The sequence below is a fragment of the Lasioglossum baleicum genome, chromosome 7, assembly GCF_051020765.1.
Source record: "Lasioglossum baleicum chromosome 7, iyLasBale1, whole genome shotgun sequence".
Taxonomy (NCBI): domain Eukaryota; kingdom Metazoa; phylum Arthropoda; class Insecta; order Hymenoptera; family Halictidae; genus Lasioglossum; species Lasioglossum baleicum.
In genome coordinates, this window is record NC_134935.1 from 10,469,564 (window position 1) to 10,479,106 (window position 9,543).

Consider the following 9,543-nt stretch of genomic DNA (forward strand, 5'->3'; position numbering starts at 1 on the left):
AAAAACACTGGAAATCGCTCAACTTTAAACAGCTATAACTTTTGAACCATTGATTCTCCAGGATGGAAACTTGGATTTCTCACATCTCCTCGTCCAAATCTACTGGATAACATAGGAAAAGGACAAAACTTTATAGAAGAAAGGCAAAAATTTCTTACCCACTCGAGACCTTGGTCGCGGTTCGCGTCACTTTGGAGATCGTTCACGCTTCGCTACCAGAACTGTCGTTCGTAAGAATGAAGTAAATAGCCTAGAGCAGTGGTCGGCAAAGTCAAAGTGGTCGGTCATTAGTCAAAAAAGCCAAATATCAACAGTACAAGGATTTAGATTTCTTTTCAGAGCCAAACATTACAAGAACCGCTTTTAGTAGTCGGTTAAAAGGTACACTGAATGAAACTAGAATTGAATTTGAATTTAGATATAACACACTGACTGATTGAAAATTGTGTCAATATACTATTAAATTCAAATAGAATTAGTTAATTTAGAACACATCATTCGTGGAAGAGCCGCACTCAAGTAGCCAAAGAGCCACTGTTTGGCGACCACTGGCCTAGAGGATTTTTTGTCCTGGTAGCAACTTCGTTTGCTCTTGGAGCCAACGCTTTGGAACAAAAAGAAAAACTATATCTATCTTGCTCACTCTCTTCCGTGGTTGAAGAAACAAAGCCACTGAACGATCTCCAACAGTGGAAAACAGCGATTTTCGTCGATGTAAATCCTGGAAAATACAGGATTTAACATTTAACATATGTAACGGGCATTATTCTCTTTTCGCAGGAGACTGAGGGTTTGGAACAAAAGAAACAGAGCTTGCAGGAAGAGATCCACCAACTGCAACAGGCCAAAGAGGAGCTGGAGTTCATCCTGGAAGGCCACAGAGCCGTTTGCCGACGTCATTCCGCGTCTCCTACGGACGTCAAGCCCGTGATAAAGTCAGACATCACGTCCGAGGATCAGAGTTGGGCAAAATTTATTTTAAATAACGAATAAAAAGATAACGAATAAAATTGATTTATTCAGGAATACAGTATTACAGGAATACAGGAATACAGTATTATTCATTATTCGCAAATAACGATGTACACGCGCATGTAGAGACTTCAAGCAGTCTCTAGCGGATCATGGACAAAATCTAAATTTGGGCCCATTTATCTAAGTTGCTTCTACAAAAATCTTAAATAATGTCACTTATTCCTAACAACCTAAGAGTCTTTCTTAAATAATTCTCCTGTTGCATTATTTATAGGCATAGTTAAGTAAATTCATAACAATGTTTCAGTATTAGAAAAAGAAGATGCAATGTTGTTATTTTTTATGAAACTCTTATTAACGTATTTGGGACATGTTCTTGAATAAATATAACATAATTTTCACCGTATTGACTTATAAAAGGTCTCGGGAAACAATTTGCCTCCGAATCTACTATAATTATAAATGAATTACATTGAAAAATGTAAAAAATGAATAGATATGGTCCACATTATATTCAGTTCAGTAAAAATATATTCAATTTGGTAAAAGCTCTAAACTAACAATAGGTTTGTGAATAAATTAAAGAATGTAGATGGTTCTTATATTGTTTTTTTTAAATTATAATTTGTTATTATATTTCCAATATAATATTTTTCGCAGACTGCATATCTATATTCTTAAGTTTTTTAATTTTTGTATAAACTTCTGTAAGTTTATAAAAACATTATTGTTTATAGAGCTTTTACCAACATTTTCCGAGCTCTTGTCAATATGTAGTGAAAGTTATATTATATTTATTCAAGACAATGTCCCTAATACCGAAACATTGTTGTGAAGATACTCTCGAACGACTGGGTTGCGAAAATATTCTGAAATGAAAATCCGTAAACAAAAAATTTCCATTTTTTCAAGGATGAAGTTTTATTAATCGAAGGTCTATTATTAACGGAAAATTTAAGTGACATTATGTAAGATTTCCCGATTTAAATTTTGCCTAGTGTCCGCTAGAGACTTAATTCGGCGCTGCTCAACAGCGATTCATATTGCCGAACTTATTGTCGAGATTGTCTACAATGTCTATACATATACATGCACGTATACAAATTCATACGTTATTCGAGAACGACGAACAATACTGTATTCCTGTATACAAATAAAGAATAACGAATAAAATCGATTTATTCGTCATTCACGACAATGAATAAATCGATTTTATTCGTTACCTTTTTATTCGTTTTTTAAAATAAGTTTTGCCCAGCTCTGGTACAGGGTGCACTAAAGTTGTTGCATCGTCGTTGTAAGGAGTTGTTTGATCGGACGATCTAGGATCAGCGCCCGTGTAACTGTACATTTTACTGAATTTTGCCTTGAAATTCGTCCCGCAACCGTCTCCACGCAATACTACGAAGAAGATTTCTGTGCAACTGACGTGTTTGCAAAGTCTCATCTCATTTTTAACATTTCATCCCTCCATACATATAATAATATATACACATACATATATTTTACTATGTATGACATTTTTGCATGATCTTAAGCAATATTAATTTATTTATACGCGATGGTCGATTGCGAGGTCGGCCGCGGACTTTTTCAAAGCCGTGTTGTTTATATTTCTCCCTTCGAATCGCGCTCGTCGGGAATTTGCGAAACCGGCATATATGCGAATCGGCTTCGCAATCCGCGACCGCGAACGACGATCGTATAAGAAAGATTGTAACGCACCATTGATAATGCTGCAATATATTTTGATTAGATCGAACGAATGAAACGTGAAGCTGAACATGTAATTAGTCGAGAATAATATAACGACGTGTATCGATCATGCGAATCGTTACTCCTTATAGGTGTAAGCGAGCCCGCTGCCTTCGTGGCCGTGTGTTCCACGAAGACGACGCTCTTTTCGTGTAAATAATTTTTACGTTAGAACGACCGAATTTACATCTTTGTAAAGTTGAACTGCTAATTTCTTAATACACAAGATTTAAAAAAGAACAAAAATTACGTGATGGGCGTAAACCTTTTATTTCACAACTGGTCTAACAATTTCCTAATTAAATCCCGTGATTCTCCTAATCGCCTCCGCTTCGTTGATCGGATCCAATTGTTCGTAATGATCAAATTCTAAAGAAAACGTTGCGTGGCCCGATGACAGTATCCTCAGCGTTGTCGAATAGCCTAACAGCTCGGCCAGCGGAGCAAGGCACCTGATCACCTGTGTATAGAACACGTATTCGAATAAGATTAGGTTTCCAAGGATACGAAAGCAGAAGTGATCTGTGCAGTCGCACACATTTTGTTGGCAGAGTTTCAAAGAGAATCGATCAGAAGCCAATTATAATAAACTTTCTGAGACTGGCAAAAAATATGAAATGCGGACCTTGAACTTGATTGAGCTCGTGTATTTACACTGACTAAATATTTGTACGTGAATCATCGAGCTTTTTCAATAGAAAAAATTTTAATAGGTTTTCTGAATCCACAGCGGTGTTTCTAAGTTGTTAGAATGCCAACAAATCTTAATTACCTTGTTCTGTCCACGTATGTCGATATTTTGTATTTCTGCCCGTCTCCTCGGGAGGTCAGCCATGACACCAGAAGAGTATTGTTCGTTTACCACGATCTCCAGCAGCATTATCGGCTCCAGCAATTGAATCGAGCTACGCTGCATCAACTAAACCAAAATATTTCTTTAATCGCCGCAACCAAATTCTCACAAGTTATTTAGCTAAACTGTGGATATTCGCGGGTGTACAACTCCATTTGATCGACATACAGTATTGTCCGACTGTAAGTCTTGCTGAAAGCTTGACTGTATGTCCCTACGCTGGCCATTCATCATTTTCATCAGAAAAAGGCCACGAATATGGTGGTAAAAGTCCCACCAAAAAATAATGAAAAATAAAGGACTTTTTTTATTGGATTAGTTATGTTTACACTCTCGGCGACCGAGGCCTCTCGAGCTTCGCTGCCCTTTTCTACGTCCGGCGTGGTCTTTGAAACCACAAAAAAATAATGTCTTGCTCATGTCTATGTCGCAACACAGAACCAAGAAATGACTTACAGTCGGACATTACTGTGGTACGGTAAAGTAAGTGGTTATAGATGAAGTTTTTGAATAAAAATTAAAATGCTATGCAATAAAGATGCTGCATCGACAAACTGTTGGTCACTCTGTATTAAAGAAAAATTGACTGGCGTGAAAGAAACACAGTTGCGATTGCGAATCGTTGTTTACATCGAATCTAGCCTCGGTTTTTGGCAACGGAAATATGTAAATTCCAAGGTGTAAATCCGCATTAATGTTTCCTAGTTTTGTCAAATAATTTCGAGGTTTAATGGTTGCTGGGTATGTCTCCCTACTATACAGCATCAGCGACAAGCCATTAGAGTACTGGAGGAAACATCAGTCGCAGTCGGGTCGTATTCGTAAGATCCTCGATTCGGACTTGTTGGAAAATGTACGTTCTCCACTTCTAATCCTATGCGATTCTAATTAATATCAACCGGAAACGGTCAACAGGTCATTGAAGTGCAGGACTTGGAACAGACGAACGATTATGGAACCTCTATCCTTTGTCCACCCGATTCATCACAGTTTCTCAATATCGAATTACCGGTTCTGGTTGTCGTCATAAAAAATCTGAATTTGCACTGCCGCTTGCAAGTGCAGGTAACCGTGATTTTCGTCTTTCGTCCGAAATTATCGATAGATTAGCGTGATAATGTAATAGTACTTTTCAAATCCGCTGTCTAATTATTAAATATACATATTGAACCCCGCAGGTAGTAGACACCCAAAACTGTCTGCATCATTTTCAATTCACCAACGCGGAATCCGAGCGGTACAACTCCAGGGGCGTAATATGTCGCGTGAGGGTGAAATTGGAAACCGGATGGAACAAATTAGAGCTGAACCTATCGCAATTAACGCAAACTGCGTTCAACAGTATTTATGCTGCCACGCAGAGACTGCAAATATACGGAAACTGTCGTCTTCGCAGGGTCTATTTCATAGACAAACACTATGAGCATCAAGAGGTTTGCCCCGAACTTTACCACCATTTTCTCGACACTTACATGCTGAAATGGGGTATCCACGGTGTCGAGAAATCAACCCAAACCAATACCAAAAGAACCAAGAGCAGAATAAGGGAGGGTAACAATCAGAAGCACTCGGCGAAGCTTCTTAACAGCGACAATGCCAGCTTCGAAGGGAGCAACGATACCAAAGGCACTAAACGGAAACTGGTCGATCAGAATTTTCTAAGATGTTTACAAATCAAGAACGATATATTGATCAACGATTTTTTCGAACGGCAATCCGGCAAGTTACCGCGAGCGACAGAATTCAAGCAACACGCGAAGTTGAAGCGTTATGTTTTTCCAGCGATGGACACGTCACCCAAATACTACGACCCGAATCTGATCGCGGACGATACGTTCAAGAAGATCAACATCCTCAAAACTCTCACAAACACATTTATACCCAATGAAGAGACACAGAAAAAAGAAGAGGCTACAAAATCTATGCAGGAAAAATGGCAGCATAGGTACTGCCTGCACCATGAAGAGACAAAAAGCAGCGATTCGGTAAAACAAAACTTAAGGAGAACTATGCTGGACCGTAGACCCAAATCTACGTCAATTTTATCAGAGACGAAGGATTGCGGAGCAAATAAAAAGATTGCAGAAACTATGAAGGCGTGTTACACGATCAAACATGATGACCAAAAAATAGTTGTTAAATAAATAGACATATTAGGCTGACCTTGAGAGTTTTTTTTACCATTAAACTATAGAATCTTTCATTTCAGTCTTTTTTGGAGAAGTACAAAATTATGAACGAGAGAAGTTCGCATATAGTGTCATAATTCAGGGATATGGTGTTGTTAAATTGTTAAACTAAAATATACCATTGAGGAGGTAGACTTCGCGACTAGATTGATCTATTATCTCGCGCTTTTGACTACTGAAAAACCCAGTCTTTTGAGAGTCGAAACGAGAGTCCACCTCCTCAAGAAAATGAGATTACCTTCCTGATACACTGAGCGACAGCAGCAGTAATGATTGTCGTAGAAGTACCAGGTTTGTATTCCAACCAATGTAACTTTATCCCCATATTTATAACTGGGTAGCTTAGTTTCGGTCCATGTAAAAGAACTGATTTCACACCAGTCTTGACTGCCTTCATCATTTTCAAAGGTATGGCATCGATGTTTGCTATGTAGTCTGGTGATCTATCTAACAGCAAAGGCTCGGTTCCCTGATAGTTCGGTATCAACGATATAGTTACCGTCACTGAATGTTTACTTTTCCCTATAGTGTACTCGGAACTAAAGGTGTCCCTAACAGAGTCTGTTATCGTCTCTCTGTAGGCAATCTGCAATGGTCCTAAATCTGCGTCAACTTTAAATTCCGATCGAATTCTTTCTTTGATAATTTCTAAGTGCAATTCGCCCATACCAGCGAGCACAGTTTGTCCTGTGTCACTGTCGTGAGTTACTCTTAAGCTTGAATCTTCTCTTTCTAGCTGTTGCAGAGCAGATTCCAAGGCTGCTTGAGAAGAAAGGGATGGTGCTTCTATGGAACAAAAGAAAACAGGCTCTAATATCCTCGAATTGGAAGTGAAAAAGTTCTCAACTTCTTCTGGTTCAATGTCTTTCTGCGATGCCAAATTTGTTTTGGCTCTATTAACTGCTGATGCATTGGTCGTCAACAAATCACCGGTTGTAACACTTTTCAATCCTGCTACTGCTGCAATGTTACCACTATTAATACTAGATACTTCTTCGTAGTCGTCTGCGCAAGCGATGTACAATTTGGTAACTTGTTCAGAAATTTCTTTTTGAATGTTATATACTTTCCCATTTTTCTCCATGGCTCCAGTATAAATTCTGAAGAACGTAATAGGTCCTCTCTGTTTATCGTGCACAACTTTAAATGCTCTGGCAGACAAATTTTTGTCAAAAGAATGATAGTACTTTAAATATTTATTCTTATCCGGAGATGGGAGATACAAGAGGACACTGTCCATTAAAGGTTGCACGCCTACGTTCTTATAAGAACTACCTAAGAGTACAGGTACACCTTTCATATTTATGGTAGCTCTGTATAAAGAGTCTATCAACAATTGTGGAGCGATAGAGTCTAAAGATTCTTGTTCGATGATTACCTCTGCTAACTTATCGTCTATATTAGACAATTTATCAGTTAAATGTCTACGCTTCTCGACCGCCATTTCCCACAAACTTTTATCCCCTTCGTTGCATAGTTTTAGTCTTGTAAATTTCATACCCTTATCGTCTTTAGTAAAAATCATTTTCTCTAATGTAATCACATCCACTATGCCTTTCAAAAGCCCTTGTTCTTTGATTGGAAACTGTGTAGGCAGTGCTTCTACATGTAATTTTGATTCGATAGACTTTACGCTTGCGTCAAAGTTTGCGTCTAGTCTATCCATTTTGTTCACATAAATAATTCTAGGTATATTATATTTGTCAGCCTGTCGATAAACTGTCAGCGTTTGAGCCTCCACACCTGCAGAACCGTCAAGTATAACTACTGCTCCGTCTAACACTCTCAGAGTTTGTTCTACCTCCATAGTGAAATCAATGTGTCCCGGTGTGTCTATTAGATTGATACGATGATTTTTCCATTCATACGTCACTGCTGCGGAAGTAATAGTTATACCTCGTTCACGTTCTTGGTCCATGTAATCTGTTACCGTATTACCATGATGTACTTCTCCCATAGATTTAATAAGACCAGAGTAAAATAACATTCTTTCTGTAGTAGTTGTTTTACCTGAAACATCATTATTAAACATTATTCTTGTGACAGATACATCCGACATCAGGTTATATTAAAAAATATATTAAAACTTAAACGAACCGGCATCGATGTGTGCCAAAATTCCGATATTACGGATTTTTGCAACTGCATGTTCCCCATGTTCATCTTTCACTATTACTTTTGAATTCTTCTGCGTGTATCGTTTCTGAACTTTACACCACGAAGTTGATATTAACCTACGCTTCAACATGATTTCTAACCTATACCGACGATATCCGCTGATGCTCAAACGGAGAACGACCAATATTCGAATATGTATAAATAGTTTATGTAGAATTTATGTAATGAAAATACTACATTTATTTATGATCCAACGAAATATATATTTATTATGTTTTTTTCTTATAAATTACAAGCGATATTTAGCTCTGATAGTGTCTTCATCGTAATATGTATTAAACGTCTTCCACTTGCCCCTGTTTAAATGGTCCCAGTATTCTCCCGAAGGAGATTTCTTTGGCATTATTCCTGAAAAGAAGAAGCGATGCAAACATGCTTTAATGTTAACACAGTCGAGCTGGATAGAGTATAAACAGAAGATAACATGCTCAATGCGATAGAGATTCTATGTTATATATATATTATAGTTTTATGTTATATGTATGTATTAATTTTATTTATCAGATCCGATACAGTCAATCCACAGAGTTAGACCTCGGGAATGACATCGTCTTGAACGTACTAATTAATTCCTAATCTTAAATTCAAACAAGTTAATTATACTTTACCTGCCCTCTGGGCCATCAGGATCATCGAAGAAATTCTCTGTTGCTGTACTTTGCAGAGACCAGTAATTCTACGTGGTAGTATATTACCATTAGATGTTATAAACTGGCTAAGTATGAGAACATCCTAAAATAGTTTTTAAATTGCTTAAAAGTATGAAAACTTACGATATGCTTATCTACTAAAACATGAAAATAAGATCGTACAGTGTGACGAATGGAAAGACCGGAGGAACACACAGGACAGACACCTTTCTTAGGTTTCAGGAATCGACTATCATTTACATCTGGTTTTATCACTGCTTCAATTATTAAATTATTCCCTTCTTTTTTCTCGATAACTACAAAGAAAATTAAGTGGAATGTATAGAAGAATTCTGAATTATAGGTTACAGAAATTTACTTATAGAATCGGAATAGACTGCATGTGATTATGTTAATTTGAATCGAAGACGAATGGTTCATACTTACTTTCTTTCAGATAGGATGTACCAGACAATGAAATATTCCTGTTTTGTGTTGGCAACTGTATGCTTCTCCCTGCATTTTTAACAAACCTAAACAACGCAGCAGACATCTTGCTAATGTACACTAATGTACATATGTGTAGTGTGTAAATAGGTGTGTGTAGGTCGTAGGTATGACGGTATATGACTGTATGACTGTATGAGAGCGTACATGCACGTGTATTACAGCATTCGTGGAGCTTGCATAAATATCTGTAAATTATTTTTAACCGTAACAATTTTCAGTAAATTCTGCCAGACATTAATTGTTTATTATTTATTCCCTGACACATTATATTTACATTTATTGATGAAAAATAAAAGTATTGGATATTCATTACAGCAGCAAATGATTCGTGCCGCTTTCCCCATAAAACGCAATGCAAATTCCGGCACGAATTATTTGCTCTTCCTAAACGTCCGTACAGCGCCATTTCATGCAGCGGCAAAACGCTCAAATTGTTAGCCAAATATTACCGACA

The 9,543-nt window shown here is 37.5% G+C and overlaps 4 protein-coding genes across 7 annotated transcripts in view; 2 read left to right on the forward strand and 2 right to left on the reverse strand.

The window, feature by feature from the left end:
* Kay (transcription factor kayak) overlaps positions 1–2,976 on the forward strand; it is a 47,549-nt gene extending 44,573 nt beyond the window's left edge. For 3 of the 4 annotated variants that reach the window (XM_076428185.1, XM_076428184.1, XM_076428186.1), the window contains exon 3: positions 781–2,976. In XM_076428185.1, coding sequence (XP_076284300.1) covers positions 781–993 — 213 coding nt within the window. In that variant the 3' untranslated portion in view covers positions 994–2,976. The remainder of the gene's footprint in view (positions 1–780) is intronic. The other variant, XM_076428183.1, reaches the window with a different exon arrangement.
* Positions 2,977–3,025: 49 nt separating this feature from the next.
* Mrrf2 (mitochondrial ribosome recycling factor 2) lies at positions 3,026–8,020 on the reverse strand. Its single transcript, XM_076428181.1, has 4 exons — positions 7,870–8,020; positions 6,011–7,782; positions 3,503–3,649; positions 3,026–3,190 (listed from the first exon to the last, which is right to left on the reverse strand). Exons 1-4 carry the CDS (start codon positions 8,018–8,020, stop codon positions 3,026–3,028), a joined length of 2,235 nt encoding a protein of 744 aa, XP_076284296.1.
* On the forward strand, positions 3,143–6,194 carry LOC143210906 (uncharacterized). Its single transcript, XM_076428182.1, has 3 exons — positions 3,143–4,436; positions 4,499–4,648; positions 4,762–6,194. Exons 1-3 carry the CDS (start codon positions 4,314–4,316, stop codon positions 5,725–5,727), a joined length of 1,239 nt encoding a protein of 412 aa, XP_076284297.1. The 5' UTR covers positions 3,143–4,313; the 3' UTR covers positions 5,728–6,194.
* A 108-nt stretch (positions 8,021–8,128) lies between the features above and the next one.
* Positions 8,129–9,189, reverse strand: Mrps18a (mitochondrial ribosomal protein S18A). The gene is made up of 4 exons (XM_076428187.1): positions 9,027–9,189; positions 8,763–8,896; positions 8,559–8,682; positions 8,129–8,298 (listed from the first exon to the last, which is right to left on the reverse strand). Exons 1-4 carry the CDS (start codon positions 9,130–9,132, stop codon positions 8,180–8,182), a joined length of 483 nt encoding a protein of 160 aa, XP_076284302.1. The 5' UTR covers positions 9,133–9,189; the 3' UTR covers positions 8,129–8,179.
* Positions 9,190–9,543: the final 354 nt, after the last annotated feature.

Excerpts from the sequence above, each read along its gene's own strand:
- Mrps18a (XM_076428187.1), bottom strand. The coding sequence starts at position 9,132 with ATGTCTGCTGCGTTGTTTAGGTTTGTTAAAAATGCAGGGAGAAGCATA. Across the intron at positions 8,683-8,762 it reads GTCTTTCCATTCGTCACACT|GATGTTCTCATACTTAGCCA; the intron begins GTACGATCTTAT and ends AAACTATTTTAG. Across the intron at positions 8,299-8,558 it reads CCTGATGGCCCAGAGGGCAG|GAATAATGCCAAAGAAATCT; the intron begins GTAAAGTATAAT and ends TCTTCTTTTCAG.
- Mrrf2 (XM_076428181.1), bottom strand. The coding sequence starts at position 8,020 with ATGTTGAAGCGTAGGTTAATATCAACTTCGTGGTGTAAAGTTCAGAAA. Across the intron at positions 3,650-6,010 it reads TCGCTCAGTGTATCAGGAAG|TTGATGCAGCGTAGCTCGAT; the intron begins GTAATCTCATTT and ends ATTTTGGTTTAG. Across the intron at positions 3,191-3,502 it reads ACATACGTGGACAGAACAAG|GTGATCAGGTGCCTTGCTCC; the intron begins GTAATTAAGATT and ends TTCTATACACAG.
- LOC143210906 (XM_076428182.1), top strand. The coding sequence starts at position 4,314 with ATGGTTGCTGGGTATGTCTCCCTACTATACAGCATCAGCGACAAGCCA. Across the intron at positions 4,437-4,498 it reads ATTCGGACTTGTTGGAAAAT|GTCATTGAAGTGCAGGACTT; the intron begins GTACGTTCTCCA and ends AACGGTCAACAG. Across the intron at positions 4,649-4,761 it reads ACTGCCGCTTGCAAGTGCAG|GTAGTAGACACCCAAAACTG; the intron begins GTAACCGTGATT and ends TGAACCCCGCAG.